Genomic DNA, 26,179 nt, shown 5'->3' on the forward strand with positions numbered 1-26,179 from the left:
CCACATGGGGCCATCCAACATCTCTCTAAGAGCTGCCTGTCCAGTAGCAGTCAACATGTCTCCCTATCCTGGCAAGAAGCAAGAAAACCTGTGAGGAAGTTGTTGGCTGTAATGGAATACATAAAATTATGTTGCTGCAGGCTTCATTTAAAGGGATTGCTTTCAGTAAAAGTTCTAAAGACTCAAAACCCAAAGTTTCTCTTTTGACTGTAATCCACATGTGATATTAAAAAAGTATTGTCAGTCGATCATTTTGCAATAGGTTTGAGCTGTAGCCTGTTTCCTGTGTTTAAGTACAGTTCCTTCCTTGGAGAAACTGATTTCATAAGCTCTCTCTGGCCTTATTCTTTACAGTAGTAGCCATTAGTGCACATAAAATTGGTTCTAAAATTCCTAATGCTGCTTTTCAGTCTTATTTGAAGCAGCGCTTTTCCACAACCTGAAGCAGCAGGTCAAGAATCCCTGAAAATTCACTCAGCCCTATCTCACATCAAAAAATGAACTAACAAATAGGTCAGGCCCCAGGTGAGTTTCCACGAAGACCGGTCTGTTGATTCTTAGGCCCTGGGATGCAGCATTACTCCACACTGGTCATAATTCGCTCTGTTCTACTGTGCACAGGTCTGGTGCCGAGGCTAAGACATAACTAAGTGAGGACTCAGGCAGGTATAGGGTACTGAGAAGCTGTTGGAACCTGTGTCTTTTCACAAAAAGCATAATGGAAAATTAAGTGTGATTTTTCAAATTATTTAGTCCTCTCCCCACTTTCCCAGTACAGGGTATGGTCTCGGCCAGTGTGGCTCTATCAGTGCTCTTCCCTTCCAGAAACTTTGTGACCCCCTTTATAAATTAAAGGACTTGGTATACCTTGCAGATAAGAATCTGGTGTCTTTGTGACCACTTGCACATTTAGTAGATTAGAGTTTTATCATGTAAATACTAGTCAATATTTTAAATTAGAGAAGATAACCTTTTCTAACTCATTTGTTCTCTAACACTGAATTAGCTATTCCGTTTCCAGAACAAATCCCCTTAAATCAGGGTTTTCCTGACCTTGGCAGTTTAAGTCTGGTAATTCCTGGTTGGGAAAAGTAATACCCACAGCCATCCCCAGTTGTGACAATCAAAAATGTCTTGAGACATTGCTAAACGTACCCTGGGGCAAGGGAGACAAGTCAGTTGACATTTCATTGATTCAGAGATTGTCCCCAGGCAGTGAATGGCTCAAACATTTCAATGTTGCTAAAAAAAAGGAGGACTCTAAGTATGGAGTGTAGAAAGGCAGGAGCTGGCGGTATGGGGAAGTGACCCCAGGGGTGGGGAACAGGAAGGAAAGCACGGAGTTAGGGAACCAGAATACAACTTTCGCAGTGTGGAATTTTCTTTTCCATTCTTCACTTTTTTTTCTTTTTTCTTCATATAAAGATATACGTGGGCAAAATACATATATGTTTTTGCTCAAGAGCCACCTTTCTTTTCCTGTGAGGCCTTTTCTGGACACTGTTTAAAATTGCAGCCTGCCCCCCCACCCCATGTCTGCCTCATTTTCCTCCATAGCACGCGTCATCATCTCTGAATATTCCGTCTATAACACACGGATTGAGTGCTCGCTGGGATACCCACTTGGGGAGGACAGTGTGTGTCTCGTAGTCACTGCTGTACCCCAAGCACCTGCATACATCTTCCTGAGATGAGGACCAGTCCTCTCGGGGGTTCCAGCTCCTGTGGGGCTCAGCTTGCCCAAGCCGCGTGGAGGGACAACCCTCCTGATACTTGGTCTCCAGTGACAGATGACAGTAGCAGAGAGTGCCCTGCAATTCCTGTAGGGACGAACTTCCATTAATACCCCTGTGTGCTGTGCCTGCGTTCTCTCCTTGAACCCTCACAAACTCTGAAATCCATGCCCTTGATTTAAGTCCTGGAGTTGGAGACTTGCTAGTTTTTTAACTTTGGACAACTTGCTAAACCAGTTCACACAAAATGGGAATGAGGATTTCACGAATGGTGTTCTATACATAGTCCGGGTGCTGGTTTAATGGCGGTCTCTGGCTTTGCAGGCCTGTGCTTCTTTTTGTGTGGAGCTACTTGGATTTCCTGTTTTCCTTCAGTGGAAGGAGAAGCCTTAGCCTGTGTACATAGTACACTGTCTAGATAAAGCGCGTTGGAAAAGGATCTTTAGAGACCTGGCCTTTGAATCGATGTATGTTCTCCAATGGATTTACTGCCTGCGAAACAATGCACCTGGTTAATGTATAATTTTAAGACAGAACTTGCCAGAAAGTCCTGGCTCTCAGGCCTTCCTCTTCCCTGAACTCTTTTCCCGAGCTCTTGTCGTTTGTGGTTAAATGACGCTCATCCCTTTCATCTCTTTCTAAGAGTGCCTTGGAGCACTCTTGGTTTTCTCATAGTGTCTCTTGTTTTTTCTCCCCCAAAGTGGGAACAAAATCTCGGGGTGCAAAGAGTGGGGTATTTGCATGCCCCTCGGCCCCGGGCTGTAGCAGGCTGGCAGCAGTTGTAGGGCAGTTCCTGGGCTCTGCTGTCTTTGGTGATCACTCACTTTCTTGGTGTGGGTCTTCTCCTACGTCTCTTTGCCACCGTGCAGCTGGCAAAGAGCCTAACAGTAGGCTGAGCTATGTTTCTTCTTTCCTATGTTCTGTCACTCGTTTGTAATCCGATTGTTTGGATGAGAAAACCAGCTTTAACTACCCCTGCTTTATTCACCCCCACCCCCACCCCTCAAGCTTGTTTTTCATCTCTTTTTTAATCCCAACTTCCTCTGAGCAACTACCTCTGCCCTTTGAACCCCTTGCAGATGTTTCCTCCAGAGGGGGTTTCAGAGTCTCAGGCTTGCCACTCCAGCAGTTTGTAGGAATAAAAGCCTAGAAGCTGCAGAGCAAAGGCCTGCCCTGGACTGGTGGGTGGATGTTTCCTCCCCAGTGTCTCCTGAATCTGGGCAGTCACCTTTAGTCAGAGCCATCCCCCTTTGCCTTGTCATTGGTGGGGGGTAGGCCTACCATAGCCCTGGGGCTTCCCATGTCCACTGGAGATGAGGATAGGGGTTTTAAAGTTGTGAAGTGAACTCTGCAAAATGGAACCTAGTACCTTTGACCTTTAATGTTTGTTCAACATTGCTCATGTCACTTCCCAGTCACATGGTGGTGATGTCAATGACTGAAGAATGAGCAGCATATGCATTGGTAGTCATCCATGTCATCAGTGAACGTTGAACGAGCTCCTGGTAGAGTCAGGCACTGTTTGAGGTCCCTGGGTCCGTGAGTGAAGACAGCAGGCGAAGAGCTCCACCTGTGTGAGACTGACATTCCAGAATAACAAAATAAACAAGTAACACATGCAGAGCACATTGGGACGTGTTACCAGCTATGTACAGACGACACATTAGAGGAGATCAGGGAGTCAGGACAGGTGCTTGGTATGTAGCCCCAGGAATGGTTGAACAGGTGGGACAGACTGCAGTTGAAATTGTCAACCTGGACTAGTTAGTTATCCTGAGTCAAAGGTAAACCCGTTTCTCCCGAGCTCAGCCTGTGCCAGTTGTGCAGCGGGCCCACTAGGGTGCAAGTTCATCCGGCAGAACTTGTGTCTGAATCCCGATTCTTCTGTCTGCGCCTCCCCCTGAAGGAAGAGCTGACGTCCCTTTGGTGTGTCCCCAGGACTTCCTGTCTTCTTCTCGTCATTCCCCTGCAGGTGCCGTCCTCCTCACCATTCAGAAAGCTTCTGTGAAGCTCCATTTGCTAGTTCTGAGGAAAGCTGACCACCTTGGTCTGTGTCCCTTGAGCACTTACAGTCTAAGGCAGTCTTAAACTTGATGGAGTATATCTTTCCTATTTATCATTTCTGTTGCATACATGAATGAATGAAGGATTTCTCCTCGTAGTAATGAGCCGCTGAAGGGCAGAGACCGTGACTGAACTATGTCAAGCTCTCCTGCACTTAATGTACTCTCGGACCCACAGATTGAGTTAAATGATCGCCTTTCCTCTGTGTGTGGGGGGACGTAAATACACACAGACATCAAGTGTAGACGTACGTCTGCATAGCTCTGCTCCTAAATTTCTGCAGTGAGGAGATACAAGGGGCCAGCTGAAGGAGCGTGCTGTACGATGAGGTCAAGGAGAACCTGGCCCTTCCTTGCCGAGGGAAGTTTCACTGAAGACAGGCCGGGGGTGAGGGCTAAGTAAGCTGGGTAGAGGATGTCTCAGGCAGACAGGGTGGCTCCGGGGCAACTTCACGATGGAGAAGATTGTGCTTTGCTTTTGGAAGCCTTACTTTTGGGAGTTGGTTCTTTAGTTACCACACTGGAGGCTTCCGTTTACCTTAGTCATCACTTGTAACTTCTGGGTGAGTAATGATAGTGAGTCCTAGTCATTGCAAAGGGCAAGGACTTGATGAATAAGCACTTTTGAAAAACCAACCTTTGGGATAGCAACTCTTGAACTTTTCTGACTGGAATGTGTTCTGCCTTGGGTAAGCTTTGCTGAGTCCTTTCTTTAAAGGCTGACGTGTTCAAATCAATCTTTGTGATAAAGCTGAATCAGAAGTTTATCTGCCTCTTCTAGGTACACTATCATGTAGGCTTCTCCCCCTTTCAAAGGTCATTTTGTATTCTGTGGACTAAGACTTTCTAATCTGTCATTATTTACAACATTATACGGGGGTCCACCAAGTCAGAAAACACATGTCAATCTTCGTAAATGGCTTATTGGTGGGGGTACATTACAGCACACGATAAAATGATATGATCCATTTTCCAGACCTTATGGGCCACCTCTATACTGCTATAGTTACCAACACACACCTTGGTCTGTGTCCCTTGAGCACTTACAATCTGATAACAGACTGTAATACAGACTGCATACAGCAGTTGCTGATAAATAAACCCAGAAAATGAATTACTGAGTTGGGTTTTCAGCTTCCTCAGCCCGGCAGTTACTGTGGATAAGAGATTCATAAGCCAGGGTCAAGGAAAGCCCTGAGTTTTATTGCATGCTTTGCATTAGAAATGTGAGATTTGAGCTCATCATATTTTTTGCAGCAATTATTCAATCAGTGCTCCTTGAATTCCTCATTCTGTATACTTGATCTGTAATATATGTACATGGCAAAAACATGCAAACAGTACCAACGATTAATTTAAGAAAAGGAGCTCTTCCTTCCCACGTGATTCTGCTTTTACTCTGGTTTTGTAATCGATGATAAAATATATTATTATATTATTAGTTTCAGGTACCTCTGTTGTTGTTTCTTTTTTATTCCACTTAGAGAGATATTTGGTCCCCTGCCCTTTAAATGAATCTGTGGCTGTAGCAACCTAGCTTTGAAGAGTTTTAACCACATGGTCCCAGGTCACCATGGGCAGTGCTTTGAGGATCTGTTTGGTCACTGTGTATCATGGCTTCTTACTTCTCCATCCCAGAATAGGAATGGGAAACTCAATGGATCATATTATTTCAATCTCATAGTCTGAAAATTGATCCTGTATACTGCATATTTCTCAAGTATCTGTTGCCTGTATTCATTCTTTGATACCAAGCTCTTTTAGTTATAGTTCTATGGTTGCAAACAAGTGCTTGCCAGCCATTCTTCTAGTTATTTCATGCAATAAGTTCAACTCGGTCTGCTAGGAGCTCAGTAGCAGTAGTCTCAAATCATGGAACTGACATTTGTATGCTGTGTCAGGGTAGTTCTATGTCATTTTATCACATGTAGTTATACGTAACCACCACCACAATCAAAGAACTATTTCATTACCACAAAGACCTCCCTGGTGCTACCCCTCTATTGTCACATCTCCCCTCATTCCCACCATCCCTAACCCTTGGCAACCACTAACCTGTTCTCCATCTCTATAATTTTGTCATCACAAGAATGTGATAGAAATGCAATGATATATAGTATGCAACCTTTTGAGATTGGCTTTTGTCACTCATCAGAATGCCTTTTAGATCCATCCCAGCTTGTTGTGTGTATTAATAGTTTGTTCCATTTTATCGCTGAGAAGGGTTCCAGGGTATGGATGGACCACAGTCTGTTGAACTGCTCACCTATGTTGTAGGCCATTCTGGTTGTTTCCAGGCTTTGGTATTATGAATGAAGCTGTTACGAACTTTCATGTACAGGTTTTGTGTGAACATTTCTTAAGAATGCCCAGCTCTCTTCCCAAATGGCTGGACCATTTTACATTCCCACCAGCAATGGATGAGATTCAGTTTCATTGCATCCTTACCAGCATTTAGTGTTGTCACTGTTTTTTAACCTTAGCTATTCTGATAGGTGTATCATGGTATCGCATTATGGTTTTAATTTGCATTTCTCTCTGATGGGTAATGATATTGAACATCTTTTCATATCCTCATTTGCCATCTTTCCTTGCATATCCCTTTGGTGAACTATCTGTTCATGTCTTTTGCTCATTTTCTGATTAGATTGTTTTTATTATTGACTGTTGAACATTCTTTATATATTTGAGATACTAGTCTTTTGTTGGATGTGGATTTGTCAATGTTTTTTGTTGGTCCATAGCTTGTCTCTTGATAACCTTCATACATGCTTTCACAGAGCAAACGTTTTTAGTTTTTAAGAGTTCTAAGTTATCAATTTTTCCTTTTATGGATCCTGCTTTTGGTGTTAGGCATAAGAATCCTTTGTCTAGCCCTAAATCCTGACAGTTGTCTCCTATTTATTTATTTTTTTTGGTAAAAAGTTTTAAAGTTTTCCATTTTACGTTTACGCCCATGATCCATTTTATAAACTGTGCAGTTTAGGTTAGTGTTTCTCTTTTTGCCTGTGGATTTCCGATTGCTCCAGAACCATTTGTTGCAAAGCCTACCCTTCCTCCATTGAATTGCTTCTTCTCCACCTTTGTCAAAATCAACTGGGCATGTCTGTGTGGATCTATTTCTGGCTGCTCTATTGTGTTCCATTAATCTGTGTGCCTGTGCCATGCAATCTTGATTACTTGTAATTTTTTAAATCTTGAAACTTTGTACACTGAATCCTTCTACTGTTTTAGCTATTCAAGAGCCTGCACCTTTCCATCCCATACATGATTTTTGAAGTCATTCAGAGGTGCTTTTAGTGTAACCTATGTGGATCAAGTGAGGGAAGCTGCTTGTGTATGAAGAAAAGAACATCTCAGGTGCGATGCAATCAGGAGTCAACACTTGGCTCCTGCACCAGAAAGCACTCGGGGATGACCTGGACAATGGCGTGCCCTTCTGCAGCAGCAGCCATTCCTCAGCCCCACCCAGCAGCTTTGTCCTACTTGTTGCTTATCCCAGTTCTCCCGAATCTTGTTTGGGATGGCAAGATACCCAACTCAGTTCTTTTGTCAGCCCCTTTTGCAGCCTGGGATCATCACGTTCTGCAGTTCTGGCCGATGGGACATGAACAGGTGTCCACTGGAGAAGTTCTGGGACAGATGCCACTGTCCTGGCCCCTTTTCCTTCTCCCTGCCCTGAAAGTGGAGCTGAAGGCTGGGTCGGCAGCTTTTCAGGAGATGTTTTCATTCCAAGCCCCATTTCTTTCTTTGTCTGTACGGGGACTTCAGAGCCCCAGACTGTTGAGAACTGTGACACAGTTCTTCCCGCCCGTTCCTCCTCTGTGCACATTCCAGGCTCTGCTCCCTGAACTCTGCTTGATCGATGAATTCCCCCATCTGCTTTCCATCTTTGAGAAAGTTACTGAAATCTCTCATCCCTGATGACTTCCTCATGTGTTCTTTTTGTGTGTGTTTCTATAATATTTCCTTCTCCCCTTTGCTCTCATTTAAACAGGGTCTGGGGTGCACATAGGCACTTAGGCTGCCAGCTTGAACCCGAATCACAATCACTTGCGAACAGTTTATCTTGCCAGACTAGAGAGCATTGTACTTTGTATAGAGCTTTTAGGAATAATAGATTTTCATTTGCCTGTATAGAAATTAGATGAAACTGAAAGGATGTGTGAAATTTTGAATGCTGAACATTTTCTTTAGCAGTGTTTTTCCAAATTCTCAATGTATGTCAGTACCCCCATGCAGATAGATTTGTAAGTGAAGTACCGAGAGGTAAAGGAGTTTGCCCAGAGTTACCCAGCTGTTAGTTTAAAGAGTCAGGACTCAAACCTGAACAGATTGTATGTATTGCTGCTACAAGGTATGCCTATGATTTATAACCTGTGCTGTCTTTTTTCATTGACTGATTTCTTTTTTTAAAGTAATACATGCACACAGTAAATAATTTGAAAGATTTAATTGGCTACACGGTGAGTACAACTGCCTTCTCACCCCATCCGATAGTCACCCAATTCTCCTTCCTAGAAGCAACCACTGTTGTCTGTCTCCTTCCAGAGATAGCTTATGCATTTACAAGCAAATATGAATATATTCATTTTCTCACTGTTTATGCTGATGATAGCATACCTTTCTTCACTGTGGTTTTTTTTCCTCTTAACAATATATCTTCAAGGTTAACCTCAGAACCTCCTTTTCATTGCTATATAGTGTCTATGTGCCGGGACCGTAAGATGCAGTGTGAACTATATTATTGAGTCATCCACTGCAGAGAACCTTGAAGTTATGTGGAGTTGTGTGTTTCCAGGTATCACAAGTCAGATTTCTAACCACAACCCTATCTTAGACATTTCTGTTTTAATAGCAATGCCATATGACCCGGTGTCATGTGAGTCTAGTTGCTACACAAAGCAGTTTCTCTTTCTTGGTACTTCCCCCATTTGAGGCCACTCCATAGCTAACACTACTTTAGATGTCACCATCTTATCAGAGTTTCTGCTCACCTCTTAGAAAAGATGAAGCAAATTAAAATATCTTAAGAGACATATGTCCTTCCACAAGCCTCTAACCTCCTTGTTTCTGATCTTCCAATTTTTTTTCTAGGCCCTTGGGTAGCTCATTGGGCACTTCTCAGGAATGAATGAATGAGTAGATCTGGATAGATAAATGATAGATAGATGGTAGATAGATAGATAGACAGACCGATAGATAAATACCCATTTCTCCTTCCCCACAAAGTGGATGCCAAGGTGCATCACCCACAGCCCCACCATCTTTGAGAGACACCCCTGGGTATGGCTGGAATGCAGCTGCCATCCATGTTCAGCTTGTACTCTAATACCGAATTGACCCTTCCATCAACCAAGCTCGGCCTGTTCCTCCTCCTCCATATTGTTTTTTATTTTATGTTTTATCTAGGGTGGGGGACACTTTTAGAGGTTTCCACTTGGCCTTCCCACTGTGATAGCGCTTACCCTAAGACCTGGGCTACTTCAGCGTTGACAGATTAGAAAGACAAGGAAGAACCAGGTAAGGAGACTGAGAAGGAGCATTTCAAGGAGAAAAGAGTGACCACCTGCGAGATGCATAACCTCAGTCTAATCATGAGAAAACACTGGACAAACACAAATTGAGAGACAGTCTACAAAACAGTATCCCTGTCCTCTTCAAAAATGTCAGGGTCATGAAAGACTGAGGACCTTTTCCAAATTCAGGGAGACTAAAGAGATGTACAAACTGAATGCAGTGTGTGATCCTGGATTGGATCCTGGTGTGAGAAAAGAAAATATGAGTATATAGCTATCAAGGATATTATTGGGACCGTTAATAAAATCTGAATATGAACTGAGGGCCAGGTGACAGTATTGTATCAATGCCAAATTTTTATTCTTGAGAATGTTTTTGTTCTTGGAAAACACACAGAAGCATTTATGGGTTAAGGAGCATGATGTGTTTGGATTATGATCAAATGATTCACAATTTAACTTTTATAATCTTTTTGAAGTGCTGCGATGATATGGCCACCCACACAGCTACATGTGTGGGAGTGGAATGACTGGGCATGAGGGTTCCACTTCCCTGCCCCATGGTTTGCCTTTTCACTGTCTTAATGCCATTCCCCCCCACAATATTTTTTAAATTTTATTGGGAAATATTGGGGAACAGCATGTTTCTCCAGGGCCCGTCAGCTCCAAGTCGTTGTCCTTCATTCTAGTTGTGGAGGGTGCAGCTCAGCTCCAAGTTCAGTCTCCGTTTTTAATGTAGTTGCAGGGGGCGCAGCCCACCATCCCATGTGGGAATTGAACCAGCAACCTTGTAGTTGAGAGCTCGCGCTCTGACCAACTGAGCCATCCGGCCACCCCCTGCCCCCAATATTTTGTTTGAAAATTTTCAAACTGAAAAGATGAAAGAATTTTATAGTAACACCTATTAGCCACACCTCCTAGATTCTACCGTTGACATGTGGCTGTGTTTGCTTTATCACATATCTATCAAAAAAAATCCATCTAGCCACTTTTTTTTTGCATCTCAAAATAAGTTGCAGACATGAGAACACTTCACCCCTAAAAACTTTAGCATGTGTATCATTGCCTAAAGTTCAATATTTCTTTATGGTACTTTTTATTATTATTTTGAGGTAGAATTTACATACTGAAATCACTGGATGAGTGTTAACAGATATGCACACCTGTATAATCCAAACCCCTGTCATGATGTAGAACATTACCAGTACCCCAGAAAGTTCTCTCATGCCCCCAACCAGCCTATCCCTTCCCGTCCCATCAGAGGCAACTACTGTTCTGATTTTTTTTACTGTAGTTTTGCTTGTTCTGAAGTGTCATAAATTGTATCATATAGTGTGTAGTCTTCTGCATAAAACTTCTTTCACTCAATGTAATGCTTCTGAGATTCATCCATGTTGCTACGTGCATTGGCAGATTGGTCCTTTTATTGTCGAGTAGTGTTCATCGTACGGATGTCCTACAAGTGATTTATGCATTGTCCTGTGGCTGAATACTTGGGTTGTTTCTGCTTTTCAGCTACTATGAACAAAGCTGGTATGAATATTCACATACACGCTTTTGTGTGGGCATATATTCTCCTTTCTCTTGGGTGAATACTTAGGAGTGGGATGGCTGGCACATAGGATAAATGTATGTTTAACTTCATATAAGAAATTGCCAAACTCTTTTCCACAGTGGCTGCACCATTTAGCATTCCCACTGGTAGTGTATGAGAGATCCAACACTTGGTATCATCTATCTTTTTCATTTTAGCCTTTCTAGTGAGGGTGCAGTGGTCTCCTGCTGTGGTTTTAATTTGTGTTTCCCTGATTACAGTGATGTTGAGACCTTTTTCATGTGCTTATCGGCTGTTCACGTGTCGTCTTTGGTGAAGAGTCTGTTCACATTTTTTGCCCATCTTTTCATTGTTTGTCATCTTGTTACCGAGTTTGTAAGAGTTCCTTTTATGTTCTGGACACAAGTCTTTTGTCAGATGGAAGTACTGCAAGCTTGTACTGTCAGCCTCTGCCACGCCTTTCTCATTTCTTAAGTGTCTTTTGGTGGGACATTTTTAGTTTTGCTGAAGTCAATTGTTTGCTTTTATGATTATTGTTCTCTGTGTCTAGTAAACCTTTGCCTACCTCAGTGAAGTTTTTAAATGAACAGATATTCTTAATTTTAAAATATTTATCTCTTTAGTTTTCATTTTATAGTTAGGCTCTTGTTGTATGTAAGACGTTTTTCCCCCCACTCCAACGTTATGAAGGTATGCTGTTTTCTTCTCAAAGCTTGGTTGTTTTACCTTTCACGTTTGGAGCTATAATCCCTCTGGAATTGGGACTTGTATATAAAATGATGTGGGATTCACATTTATTTTTCCCACATGCTTATCTGATTGATCCAGCACCATTCATTACAAAGACTGTGCTTTCGCCACTGCACTGCCGTGTCAACTTTATCATAAGCCAGCTGACCACGTATGTGTGCGTCTGTTTTTGCACTTTGTAGTCTGCTACACTGGCCTTTTAAGAAAGAAGTCTTGCTATCTAGTAGTGTAAGTTGTCCAGCTTTGCTATCATCAATATTGGGGGGAAGGGGTCACAGTGGAGATGTCCTCTTGCGTTGGTGGGAGGGGTAGTGGTGATCTCATCTAGATGTAGCCGCTTGGTTTGGGTCGGTATTATTGTTATCACAGGCCAGGGTCTGGCCCTAAGTGCCTAATCCTCCAGATAGAACTCCTTTATAGTCTAAGAGCTGATTTGTGAGAGTCTGATGCTAACTTGAATCACATTTCCTGCTGTGTGACCCTGAGTGTCCAGAAAGAAAGAGGGAAGAGAGCCACTGAGTCGCATGCTCCCCAGTGCTCCTGTCCCTGGACAAGCACTCATTGTTTGGAACGGGAAAGGCCATTGTCATCTGCGCTCACTTTTCCCCTTTCTTGATGCATTCCTAGTGCAGTTGTCCCCTCTGCCTCCTCCCATTATGAATTACTTCCACTCTGGACCTTTGATGTGGTGTGTGTGCCTGTGTGTGTGCACCATATACATACCCAGCCCCTTACCAGAAGCCCCTGGGGCCCAATGTGCATTAGAAATCAGACTTTTTTGAATTGTATTATATGTTCTGTAATTCCCCCAGCAGGGTCCAGGGCAGCACCCTGTAAACCAAACACATCAATATTTCTGCAGTAAACTGTATAAACATGTCTAATAAGTTGGATAAATAAAGCTTCCAAACAGCTTCACATCAATTCAAATGAGATTGGATGCCAAACCTATGAAATAACTTGCGTTTCAAAACCTTTGGATTTTAACATTGTAGCTACAGACTGTGATGGTGGGGCTTTGCTGTTCATTTCATACATTGCTCTTTTGTTTTGACCTGATAGGCCATGTCGCACCAGTTGAATGCCATGACCGAGGACATGTATACCAATGGGTCTGCTGCCCCAGGTAGCCCTACCCAAGCTAAGGGGCAGGAGATGCGGAAGGTGCGACTCATACAGTTCGAGAAGGTCACAGAGGAGCCCATGGTAATCCCTTGTCATATTTTCACCCACTGCCTACTCTCAACCCCATAAGTCACTGGGCTACAAGAGGAAACTCAGAAGGCAGCTTTCCTATGGTCTCTCTGTCTCCGTCTCTAGCTCCTCCTCAAAGCAGGCTTCATGCCCATTCTAGTTGAGGACCACCCCAGGTATAGATGGAAAATATTTCACCTGAGAAATTGCCTTCAATTGTCTTAAAGATAACCTCAGAAAGAACCTAAAATAAAGCTGACTGAATCATTGTCTTCATTTCAGGGAATCACTCTGAAGCTGAATGAGAAGCAGTCCTGTACGGTGGCAAGAATTCTTCATGGTGGCATGATTCATAGACAAGGTACTCTGTGGGGCCCTAGTTTGTGTTTCATTCACCTCAGTGGTGGGGGACATGAAGCTTATAATCTTCAAAACTAGGAGCATTTGGGCATGTGTGCCAAGAGATTGTTTGTGGCTTAATAACTGTCTCTTTAGAATAATCATGTGATAAGATCTTCATAGGAATTGCCCAGGGCCACCATCTCTCCCTCTGAGCATTTCTTATACACCTGTTTATATATACTGGTATTTTTTCAGTTAGTTAATATTTGAGCAATTACTGTGTGCAACCCATTGCATTAGACTTTGAATACATAGTGGTGAAGAAAACAGACTGTCTTTATCACCTGGAGCTAACAGTTAATTTGAGAAATTAGATATTAAACATTTCCTACCCCGTTCGTTCTTAACGTTTTATGTTGGGTTTTGTATTTAGGGTGGCACAAATATTGACGAGCACTCTTCACATAGAATCTAAACGTAGATTAACTTTACCATTAGGTTAGCATTTTGGGGTCTTAGCTAAAAAACAAAGAAACATCAAACTTGCTGATGAACTGCGTTCTTTGCATTTGTCTTATTCTTTTTAGTATGTGCAGATGTATCATAGCCTCCTGGGATCTGTAGCTACTCCAATTCCAGGGGACTTTGAGGACGAGGTGCTTTTATTCTGCTGTTAGAATACTGAGGTCAGGGAGGGTGAGATAGTCTTAAAGTGTCAAGCGCTTACCTTGATACATCCCTCGAAGGAATCAAAAGAACATGCATGGTTGAATGTTTTCAGTCCTGAGGATTTTACACGCAGTCAATTGTATAATATTCTCTAGATCGTGGTTTCTTTTCTGTGGTATCTTGAGTTACATCGGCAGCTCTTGTTTGAATGTTTATTCTTCTGTGGACTGATTTTTCATTTCATGGTAGGCTCCCTTCACGTCGGGGATGAGATCCTAGAAATCAATGGCACAAACGTGACTAATCACTCGGTAGACCAGCTGCAGAAGGCGATGGTGGGTATTTGCTATGCCGCTGTCTTCCTGAAGTGTGGATCCACATTGGCGTCAGAGTACCTCATTTTTCTGTCAAAGTATTTGTATCTCGTGGAAGAGACTATCGCCATTACTATTCTTTATTCTGTGCAAGAAATGAGTGTTCTCTGCTTTTGTTTAGTAAACTTCTAAAACAAAGCAAATAACCCACAGCATCTGTCTAGAAAGGACATTGGACTGGGCACCAGAAGGCCTTGGTTTTTAATGGCAGCTCTGAATCCCCTGCCTTACTTCATTCTAGCCCTGGGATTTTGAGCAGGGCAATGAACTTCTCTAAGTCATCTGTGAAGTGAAGATAACAATCCCTATCCTATGTCACAGATTTGTCATGAAGAGCACATAAGATATTATAATGAGAAGTTGAGTGTGCTGTTTAGATTCAATTGATATTTGTTGAGCACCTACTGTGTGCCAGGCATTGTGCTTGGTGTTTGTGTTGGCTCTCATATTTGCCTCTCCAGATTCTTCACCATCCTTCTCCACCCCTACATACACCAGAGCTTGTTCCTGTAACCAAAGCATTGAAAACCCCATCTGGTCATTGGGTGTCATTGGCCACTGCCGGCAGGAGCCACACCTTAGGCACTGGGGAGTGAGGTGCTAGGGTACCTGCCAGGGAATGAACCAGATAACAGCAACTTGCAGGGGGAAGTGCCATTTGAACCAAAATGTCGTTTTTCACTTGAGACAGAGATGAGGAAACTGAACCTTGAATAGTTTTGAAACTTGCTCATGGTCACATGACTGGAATTAGCTTTAATCAAAACTCCTTGCTTACACTTCTGCTTCTGACCAAGATGAAGAAAGGGGACCATATTTCCCCTGCCTCTTGAAATGACCGAAATCCTAAATGTCCATGCACCTAACGACAGTTTCAAAAATAATAATTCAAGCAAAAACTGGTAGAACTACAAGAAGAAAACTACAAATACATGATTATAGTCCAATATTTCAATATCTTTCTTTTAATAGTCGACAGACCAAATAGCCAGCAAATTAGTGAGAATACAGAAGACGCAAACAACACTATAAACCTACTTGACCTAATATACAGAGCACTCAGAACACACATTGTTCTCAAGTACACATGGAGCATTCTCCAGGATTGACAATAAAACACACCTCAGCAGATTTAAAGGATTCAAATCGTACAAAGTGTATTGTCCAACCACAATGAAATTAAATTAGAAATCCAAAACAGAAAGATATTTGGAAATCCCTAAATATTGTAAATTAAATAACACATGTCTAAAACCCACAGGCCACAAAAGAGAAATCACAAGGGAAATTAGAAAATACCTTGAAGTGAATAAAGATGAGAACACAGTGTATCAGAGTTTGTGGAATGCCGCTAAAGCAGTGCCGAAGTTGAAGTTTAGAGCACAAAATGCCTATATTAGAAAACAAGAAAGGTCTCAATTGATGGCCTCAGCTTCCACCGTAAGAAACTAGAAAAAGGGCACATTAACAAAATAAGGGATAAAAACTATATGGCTCATCTCAATAGATGCAGAAAAGGCATTTGACAAAATTCAACATCCTTTTATGATAAAAACTCAACACAATAGTTATAGAAGGAACATATCTAAACATAATAAAGGCCACATATGAGAAACGCACAGCTACTCAATGGTGAAAAGCTGGAAGCTAAGATCAGGAACAAGAGAGTAGAATTGCTATCTTTTGGAAAAGTGATTTGAGGCTAGCTATTAAAATGTTCTTACCCATTGATTCTGCATTTCCACCATGGTATTCTATAAAAACCAAAATGCAAATATGTAAGCACATATGTTCAAGCACGTCTATTGCAGCAGATTGTAGTGAGAAAAAAATCTGGCACCAATCATAATGCCCAGTGATCAGGAAGATGGCTGAATAAAGTTTGATACAGCCATAGTGTGGAATGCTGCATAGCCATTAAAAAGAATGAATGACATCTTCATGCATAGATCTAGAAGCACGTCCATGAAGTGTAAAGCAAGTTATAGCGTAACACATATGTAAAATCCCATTTCTGTTTAAAACAACAAAAATGCATACATATGAATATGTATATATGCGTAAATGTTTGTAAATGTTTTATTGGTGTGGAGAAAGGTGTGGATATATGTGGGCCAGGGTTCGTTTTAGGTACTTCTAGGTAGTTTTTGTGGTCGAGTGTGGGGAGAAGGGGAAATCCTTAGATTTTCCTTCATTATTCTTTGTACGCCTCCGTGTTGTTACACTGGTTTATGGGGCACATGACACTTGTATTGATGGAGGGAATTGTCCTACAGATTTTCAAAGTGTACAGTAAGGATGGTTGCTGGGGAAGAAAAACACATGGGACTTTTGAGGGGGGAAAATTAGTTTATGAAATTCCAAATCATCCAAGTTATTTTTCCTTAAAATTTTATTTCCCCTTTCTTTTTCAACAGAAAGAAACCAAAGGAATTATCTCATTAAAAGTAATTCCCAACCAGCAAAATCGCCTCCCTGCACTACAGGTAGGTAGCACCATTTTCTCTGCGGTGATAATAGCAGAATTCAGGTCCAGTGTTGAGATTTGATTGAAGTGATGTGATTCAAACTTTTAAGTTCTAAATATCTCACAAATGTAACCGCCTGGTGCTTTCTAAACTAAGCTAACATCCATTACAAACAGGCAGGCCTTCTTTCTGACGACTAGCATGGTTGGCACCTTGCTGACTATTTGTAATGCATGTGAAAGGAAAAGGTAATCTCCTTATTCTGTAACCCCAGAGGAAAATGGGCAAAGAGAACAGGAGATCATTCACAGGAGGCAAAAAGCAAATGGCTTTGAACATATGAAAAAACATCCAATTTTACCAGTCATCAAAGAGAGAAATAGCTTGGATAGGGCCTTCGCAGATGAATGTAGAAGGAGTTGTTTTTGTTTTTGTTTTTGTTTTTAAATAACTGAAGCTTCTATTGCAGATTACTAAAATAACAAGTTGAGGGTCTTTAATAGATATATGAATGCTCATATTTTCAATTTCTTGTTCTGTCACTTTTGGTACATTGTGTTTTTCAAGGGATTTGTCAAATGATGTGAAATTATTCATGAAATCTTCTTAGAACCTTTTAAACATCTCTTGGATCTCTGATCTCTACTGGGAAATTGTATCTTCTCTATTTTCTTAATCAGCCTTGCTAGGGTGTTCTTAATATCATGAATCTTCAAAGAATCAGTTTTGCCTTTGTGGATCCTGTCAATTCTATTTTCTGTTTCACTCGTTTCTGCTCTTTGTTCTTTCTTTCTTTCTTTCTTTGGGTTGGATTTGCACCCCTAATCTTCCTACCTGAGGTAACCAGTATGGAATTCTGATACAGTTTCTTCTAGTGTTTTTTTCTATGTATAGATAAATACTTCTTTAAAATGTCAAGTATACTAAATACTGTTTTTTGTTTAATGATATTCTCATTTAATGTTATATCAGCAGCATTTTGCAAGAGCATTAAATATTATTCTACAAATTGATTTTTATGGGTGCATTGTCATATATTCAATAGATGACCATAACTTCACTAAATTCCCCATTCTTGGAAAATTAGGTCATTTCCGTAGCTCACCCTTAAATAACGCTGTGGTGAACATACTTATCCGTACATTGTAACTGACAACTTTGCATAGAAGTGGACTGTGGGATCAAGGGGTATCAGCTCAGACCCAGTAAACAAACATGTTGACCCAGAAAGGCATTTCATACCTTGTTGGAGGGTTCAGGTCTGACCCCTCCACAGACACAACAGTAACTAGTTCCTGTCACTCCAGTTCCCCCTCCATTCTTGCCTCTGTGTCATTCATTCAATCCTGACCCTACTTATTTACAGCAGAACTTTCTACTTGTGTGTCAATGCTGGTGTTTCTCTTGAAGCTGCCACTGCAGGTCCCCTTGCCTTCTTTTCCAGATGTTCATGAGAGCACAATTTGACTATGATCCCAGAAAGGACAATCTGATTCCCTGCAAGGAGGCGGGACTGAAGTTTGTCACTGGGGACGTCATCCAGATCATCAACAAGGACGACAGTAACTGGTGGCAAGGGCGAGTGGAAGGCTCCTCCAAGGAGTCAGCAGGACTGATCCCTTCTCCTGAGCTGCAGGAATGGTGAGCCAATTTTGTACCGGTTGGGTTTGCAGATGGAATGCACCTATGCCTGCCACAAATAATGCTTTAACTTCAGAACTCTGTCAGCTTGTGTGCGGTGTCTGTTTCTGGACCAGGCCAGCTTCCTTGGCATAATGGATGCGGTGAGGGGGTGGGGGGTGGATAACAGTGAGTGGATAAGCCTTGCTGGCAGGCCTTTACAGGAAAGGAGACCTGAATAGCTCTTCATTCATCTGTGGGCCTCTGTTTCCTCAAATGCTTTCCCTATGGTTACTTGCTTTGAGTGGCAGTGCTGAGAAGGTATCTTCTGAGTCCCGCAGAAAACAGTCAAATTTTTAATATGTGTCCTTTATGCAAATTCCCAGTACAGAGAAAATGAGGTGAGAATCCACATTCATTGTTCCCACCTGCTTATCTGATTGATCCAGCACCATTTATTACAAAGACCATGCTTTTCCCACTGCACTGCCGTGTCACCTTTATCATAAAAAGCTCAGGCAGGTGGGTGCCAGGCCCAGAGCCCTCTGCCAGCTGCCATCCAGACTAATGCAGGGATGGTTTCCCAGGGCTCACCCGCCTCCCTCGTGTTCTTATGTGGGTGTTCAAACACCTGGCAGTGGAAATGTGTCCAGGAAGCGAACCCCCACTGCGTCCTCCCATCAAAGCAGCCTGACCATTCCAGCTGGGCTCTTTCTACCTCTCTCTTTGCAGAGCCCTCAGCTCTAGGCACCCCAGATCCAAGCGCAATACCGAGAATACCATGTACACATTGGCTCACATGATTCTTCCTTCATTCTGGTCTATAAACCCTGCTCATCACAGACCCAGAGCTGTCTACACACGAGAGAAGCTGAGAGAAGGGGAGTGGGAGATGGAGGAGTGCAGGGTAAAGACAGAGAAGAAGAGAGACAGAGACAAAGAGACAGAGAGGTTGAGTGGGTACTGACACAAACACAGAGAGTGAGAGGCTTAGAAAGAGCGGGGCATGAGAGAGATTGAAGAGGAGCAAGGATAGGTTATGAGAGAGAGACACACACAGGGCGAGTGAGGGGGAGGGAGACAGAAACACATACAGACACTAAAAAGAAAGAGACAGGCTGAGAGACACACGGAAAGTGAGGGGCTGAGGGAGAGTGGGGGAGAGGATAAGAGTGAGTGGGGACAGTGTTAGAGACACACAGAATGAGTGGCTGGCAGAGGGTGAGAGAGAGGAGAGGCATGAAGGACAACACGAGGGTTTTTGGTAATTACAAAGGGATGGAGGCAGAGCAGTCTGGAAGTTTAGTGTAGAAGGGAAACAGGGTCACCGAGCCCTGTCATAGCACAGGCTAACGTCCTTGGGGTTTTTACACCAAGGGTCCGCTGACATCCTTGGTCGTCTTTTCTTACCAGGCGAGTGGCAAGTGTGGCTCAGTCTGCTCCGAGCGCAGCCCCGAGCTGCAGTCCCTTTGGAAAGAAGAAGAAGTACAAAGACAAGTACCTTGCCAAGCACAGCTCAAGTACGCTTCCTGGGCCTCCTGTCTGTGGGCTCCTGGCAGCATAAGGGAGATGGTGTGGGGCACAGTGGGACGTACGTTATGCAGAAAGCATGCTGTTCAGGTTTTCTTTTATTGCATCCATCCTCCCAAGCTCACTGCGATGAGTGAGACAATGCCAGTACATGGAAAGGAAGGCTAGTGGTCTGCTCACACCTGCTTATCATCCTCACCCCTCGGGTAACCAACTGAACAGCCTTCCAGAACTTTCAGTGTATCACTGCCATCGGCATTACAAGCTGGAAGGTCTGTGCAACCCCAGAGAGTAGCATGTTTTCCTGACAACTAATTCCAGCTTTGTTTTTTACCTGCAAGACACTAAAATTATGAACGGGTTTTCAAGCATGTTGTGGATACCAAGTGAATAATAATCTACCATTTGTTAAATGCCTACGTCCTGCTAGGAGCATTCTAGATAAAGATAGGAGCAGGAGAAAATCACCCCACGTGATTTCTCCCCAGCTCTGGAAATGAACATTGCTTGCTTTTCTGTGTCTCTAGTTTTTGACCAACTGGATGTCGTTTCCTACGAGGAAGTCGTTCGGCTCCCTGCGTTCAAGAGGAAGACCCTGGTGCTGATCGGTATCTTCTCATTGCCCCGCGTTGCTTGGCTAGTTCGAGTACATTGGTGTCCTTATTCTCCTGCCTGTTGTATATCACTGTTCTTCCAAAAAAGAAAAGACTGGCAAAAAAGAACTCTCAGATACTCCATGTAGAGCGGATATGAAGAATTTTCTGAGTTCTCACAAACACGCCATCTGGGTTCACCTTAAAAGAGAAACTGAACCTCACCAGTTTTTCAGCAACTAATTCTTTTAGGTTGGGTTTGATGCTGGCCAGTCCTAAAGTGGGTTTGGTTCTTTGTTCATCTGGTTGGCAGAAAGTGTGTTCCAGTCCTATGCTTGTTTTGTTTGTTTGTTTCTTTGTCTGTTTGTTTGTTTAAGTGCTTATGTTAGAGTGCTTTGTTAGCAACCTGCGGGGCCCTCAGAAGTCTTCTGTGCCCGTTAGTCATCCACATGAGCCCCCTGGCCTTGAAATGAAATAAGTCCTTGGCTCCGGTGGGTGGCTCACATCCCTGTCTTTTGAGTTAAAATATTAATTGATTAGAAGGTCTGTATTAGGGTTCTGGTCAAATTTCCAGTTAAAACACTGGCTTGAATTCAGTTCTATTCATTTTGGAGAGTTCAGTCAAGCAAATATCCTTAGAACATGGACAGAACCCCCTGTGTGTTAGCTGGCTCCTCAGTGGTATTAACTCTTATGTTCTGAGTCCTGACCTTTCACCCTTAGAAAGAGCCTCCTCCCCGAATGGGACGCAGGCCCGAAGCCCCAAATCCTCCTGAGTTGAAAGGAATGCTTGCACCTTTCCCCAGTCCAGAAGCTGTGCCAACTCTCTTTGACCTGTTGGTGATTTGGGACTCTGAGAGATGAAAACCCATATCTTATCCCTACTCCCATCCCTTTGTTTTTGGGGAAAGAAATGGAAGCCTTCATTAAAATCATAGCAACACGGATTCTCTCTTCTCTAACTAAGCCTTTCTTCTCTCTTTCTGCAGGAGCCAGTGGGGTGGGTCGCAGCCACATTAAAAATACCCTGCTCAGCCAGGATCCGGAGAAGTTCGCGTACCCTGCCCCATGTGAGTAGCTCTGGGGGCCTGGGAGGGCAGGTGGGACCACCAGTCTCCATCCGAGATACCATAGTGGCCTTTTAGGGGTGGTTATTTGATTTTAATTGTTTCATTATAAAAATAAAACACAATTTAGAAAAGATACACATTTGTACCCATAATCGCTCCAGCTAACAATGTAATTGTGTTGTTTTCCTATTCTTTTCTGTGCTGTTCATGTACATAATAGAGGCAGTAGTAAACATTTTTATCCTGCTTTCAAAATTAGTGAGTAATATGTTATTAAAAACATATTACTTTTTTGACTTTATATTATAAATATTTGCTCAGGTGCCTCAATCACTCTGAGAACGCTTCTAGTTCACTGAGTGGCTACGCTGTAATTTCCTCAGTTATCCACTATTGTTCGACGTCTAGGCTACCTCTGATTTCTCATGAAATGTGTTCTAAATCAGAGCAGCACTCAGGAGAGGCACAAACAATCTCAGCAGCAGTCCCAGGTAGGGGGAGAATCGGGTCAGTGGTCAGGTGGGGCATTTCCATTCCCATATCACTTCTGGCGTCTATTCCCAGGAAGAGATTCTACGAATCAAAGCAGGAAAGCGGATTCTAAACATGATATTAGTATTTTTTTATTCCTTCTCCATTTTGCCTTTAGGGACATTGTGACACACTGAGGACAGAAAGCAAATGACCCTGGGTTGAGGAGTGAATGGGGAAATCTAGAAGTAGAAATAACCAGTACAGGCTCGTCATTCAATAAGTGTGAACGAGAAGGGAGTTAGAGAAAGGGTGACGGGTGACGATAACATCACAACAAGGAGGAGATGTTTTATTAGATGGAAAGAGAGATGCACGTGTGGCTGTGGATTGACAATGAGGATGGATATTGGGCGATCCACCGCGGACAGGTGGGGAGGATTGGGTCTCAAGCTACACTATCTGAGGCATATTTTACTTAGAGGCCAGTTTATATGAGTAATAGTAAGTGTTGTGACGTAAGGACATTCCAACATTTAACAATATGAGTTTAAATGAAACCGAAGTACTCTTCTTTCCAAACTATAAAAAGAATACTTAGCTATACTTCCAAGAAATCCTGACCACTGCCTATAGATCTGTTTTAAAAGTATGTCCAGCTGTCATTTCTCCATTTTTCAGCTTCAGTATTCCTGGGGTTAGTGGTTTTCCCTAACATGTGACTTCATGTTAGGGAAGATGATGATAGTTTTCTGTGTTGGGCTTTGCCTCTTGAAGGGTAAACATGTTCTGGGTGGATGGGGGGTTTCCAGATAGACATCGTCGCCTATCATCAGCCCTTAGGGACTCCGTGGGAGAAAACCCTCTATTAAATTCTCAGTGCCAAAGACAGCTCGGGTTTCAGTTCAGACACCACAGTCCGTGGCGCGGACCCTGACTTGGTCAGCGGTTTGGGTTCTTGTGCACAGATACAACACGGCAGCCCAAGAAGAATGAGGAAGACGGGAAGGAGTACCACTTCATCTCCACAGAGGAGATGACCAGGGCCATCTCTGCCAACGAGTTCCTGGAGTTTGGCAGCTACCAGGGCAACATGTTTGGCACCAAATTTGAAACAGTGCACCAGATTCATCAGCAGGACAAGATTGCCATCCTTGACATCGAGCCCCAGGTGGGTGGGCACAGAAAGGCAGGAGTGGATGGGGAAGGGGGAGCTGAAGAGTGAAGCTCATAGGAATCTTTGCGGAGCTCAGATTTGCTTCACGTACTTTCAGTGGGGTCATCTGCAAGAAGAGTAGTACTGGAAACCACGGAAATAGTACTGGGCTTGCTGAAGCCCAGAGATGCTTATAGAGGAATGCATCATGACAGCTATGTTTTTTAATCTTTTCTTCCTCCCTCTCCTTCTTCCTCTTTTCCTAGACCCTGAAGATTGTTCGGACAGCAGAACTTTCACCTTTCATTGTGTTCATCGCACCTACTGACCAGGGCACTCAGGTGGGAAGGAGGCGGGTGTGGAGGGTGGGTGGGGGTTCACTCTCTGGGCTTGCCCAGCCTGGGACATCAGTCCAGATCACTGGCCAGAGTACTTCAGCTTGGGACCAAATCACCCGTGATTCTCCTAGCTACGACTTTCCTTCCTGCAAGGCCAAGAAGTCAAAGGGCATATGCATGTTCTATTCACTTAGCAGTTATTAAACTACTAGCTAGGCCAATAACCATACTAGGCAATGGGGACCCAGCCATTGTTCCAGAAGTGCTCAGGGTCCAGTGGTAGAGATGGACACTTGGGTAAATCTTGACAATGGTGAGACACGGGCTCAAGTGGGGCAAGCAGGGACAACTGTGAAGGAGATGGCACTGAAACCATCCTGGGGTGTGGTGTGGCTGTGGGGAGACAGGGAGAGGAGAGGAATGAGGCCGGGAATATACTGAAAAGCCTCCCCTGCTGCCTACTCCCCAGTTTCTACCCTGCACACACTTTGCTGCACCCCACTTTTTTACCGAACACAATGGAGATCTTTCCATATCCGTATTGAGCTTCTTCAGTCTTTTTCAGTAGCTGTGTGCTCTCCCATTGCGTGCACCATGTTTCCCCCAAAATAAGACCTAGCCGGACAATTAGCTCTAATGTATCTTTTGGAGCAAAAATTAATGTAAGACCCGGTCTTATTTTACTATAATATTTTTTTAAAATATATATAATTTTTGCTTCAAAGACACATTAGAGCTAATTGTCTGGCTAGGTCTTACTTTCGGGGAAACACAGTATGTAGCTTCATTATTTAGTATCACTATTCCCTTCTTTATGGCTATTTGGTAGTTTTAAACCTTGGACTATTATAAATAATACTGTAACCAATGCCTCTGTAAATATGGCATTTCACATGTGTGCAAATATATGTCGGAAAAATTGCAGGCAGGATGGCCAGGTCCAAGTATGCGTGCTTAGGGAATTGGGAATTGTGACAGAGAGTACCTGGGAGAGTGCTTGCTTCCCTGTGCCAGCATGTTATCCAAACTTCCATTTCTGGCCAATGGAATAGAGGGAAAAATGAAATCTCATTGTACTTTCATCTTACACTATACGTGGTTGAGTATCTTGTTAGACTCTTAAGGGCCTTTTCTGTTACCACCTGGTCATATCCTTAGCTTATTGTTGTATTCGGTTATTGACATTTTTCTTGTTGATTTCTAGGAACTCTTGTTAGGGTAATTAGCCCTTTGTGATACCCGTTCCAAATATTTTTTTTTCCAGTTTGGCATATCTTTTGTTTATTGCTACGGAAACATTTTGACTTGTATGGAGTAAAATAATCAGTCTTTTCATGGCCACTTGGTTTGGGTCCTAGAAAGAGGCCTGGGGTGTACATTGCTGTTATCCTTGTCCTGGGATTGCAGCTCTCCATGTTCAAAGGCAAGAACTGGGAGATGCTGGTGAAGTCCATGCCATCTCAACATAGCTACTGGTCTTCCAGAGAGCTCTGATTATTTATAATCAAGGTTAGTTCAGGATCCTCTGGGAATTGGTGTTCTTCCATGTCCGACTTAACATTTTCCAGCAAGGTCTTCAGGGTATGAGTGTTTAAGCAGGTGACTGGGAGCCAGGCAATGGTCACAATAGTCAACACCCACTTAAAAGCCGTCACTGGCCTCTCCGGCTTCATCAGTGGCTATTTCTCTCTTTGCAGACGGAAGCCCTTCAGCAGCTGCAGAAGGACTCAGAGGCCATCCGCAGCCAGTATGCACATTACTTCGACCTCTCACTGGTCAATAATGGCGTTGATGACACCCTTCAGAAATTGCACGATGCCTTTGACCAGGCATGCAGTTCTCCACAGTGGGTGCCTGTCTCCTGGGTTTACTAAGCTTGCAGAATACGGGGAACTACTATATGCCCTTCTCGTGTCTGGAACTCCATTCCCCTTGCTTTGAGACAAACAGGGTCACTTCAGCTAGTTTCGTCAGCTTTCAGCTCTATGCAACTATCCTAATTAGGCCAGTGGGTGTCAGTCTCGTTCAAGTTCCTGAAGGGCTGGGCTCTGGTTTTCATGATACCCAGGGCCTCGTTGATAAGGATTTCAAAAGGATATGTGGAAGTTGAGGGCCAGAAGTACTATCCAAATACTAATAATCAAAGATGGCACACATGGGGAGGAAAAGCAATGGACCCTGTCCCTCGAAAGCCTCAGCTCCTTCTTTAATCACACTGGGCATTTCATTTATCTTTACTTTGAAGAAAGCACTTTGAACTGCAACTTTCTAAAATGCCAAAATAAAACAGCTGTACTATAGGATGTGCTCTAGGAAAATCTTCAAAAGCAATAAAAATGTTGCTCTTAAAATGCCAGTAACCTTGTAAATCTCTGGATTTCCACCTGTTCCACAAGCCTCTGGAAAGGGAAATATCACCTGCTTTATTTCAGCTCCTGGAGGACGGCATCCACACCAGATGGTTCCCTCAAGCCAGTAACCATCTTAACGGTCTAGAATAACCCAACCTCTCTTGTGGGGGGGGGGGGAAGGTGCGCGTGCTGGGCAGGGCACAATTTGGTGTCAGTCACTCCTTTTAGCTTTCTTTATTCTCAAGATAGTTTTCAGAGCACCCGCGACTGGCTGCTCAGATTAAACTGTCTTTCACATTAGCCCCCAAGAGCTAAAATGCAGCTGCTAGGATTACAAACCCCTGTACCGTCGGGGGAAAAACCCAACCCCGCCCCCAACTCCA

At 43.2% G+C, this 26,179-nt stretch overlaps 1 protein-coding gene across 2 annotated transcripts in view; it reads left to right on the forward strand.

Annotated features, from left to right (window-relative positions):
• MPP1 (MAGUK p55 scaffold protein 1) overlaps positions 1-25,796 on the forward strand; it is a 28,463-nt gene extending 2,667 nt beyond the window's left edge. Inside the window, exons 2-12 of one of the 2 annotated variants that reach the window (XM_081042376.1) lie at positions 12,683-12,826; positions 13,097-13,175; positions 14,075-14,160; positions 16,617-16,685; positions 18,112-18,308; positions 19,701-19,807; positions 20,345-20,425; positions 21,400-21,480; positions 22,920-23,122; positions 23,374-23,448; positions 25,143-25,796. In XM_081042376.1, coding sequence (XP_080898502.1) covers positions 12,683-12,826; positions 13,097-13,175; positions 14,075-14,160; positions 16,617-16,685; positions 18,112-18,308; positions 19,701-19,807; positions 20,345-20,425; positions 21,400-21,480; positions 22,920-23,122; positions 23,374-23,448; positions 25,143-25,319 — 1,299 coding nt within the window. In that variant the 3' untranslated portion in view covers positions 25,320-25,796. The remainder of the gene's footprint in view (positions 1-12,682; positions 12,827-13,096; positions 13,176-14,074; positions 14,161-16,616; positions 16,686-18,111; positions 18,309-19,700; positions 19,808-20,344; positions 20,426-21,399; positions 21,481-22,919; positions 23,123-23,373; positions 23,449-25,142) is intronic. The other variant, XM_081042377.1, reaches the window with a different exon arrangement.
• The last annotated feature ends 383 nt before the right edge of the window (positions 25,797-26,179 follow it).

This window comes from Rhinolophus hipposideros (genome assembly GCF_964194185.1).
Source record: "Rhinolophus hipposideros genome assembly, chromosome: X".
Lineage (NCBI taxonomy): Eukaryota > Metazoa > Chordata > Mammalia > Chiroptera > Rhinolophidae > Rhinolophus > Rhinolophus hipposideros.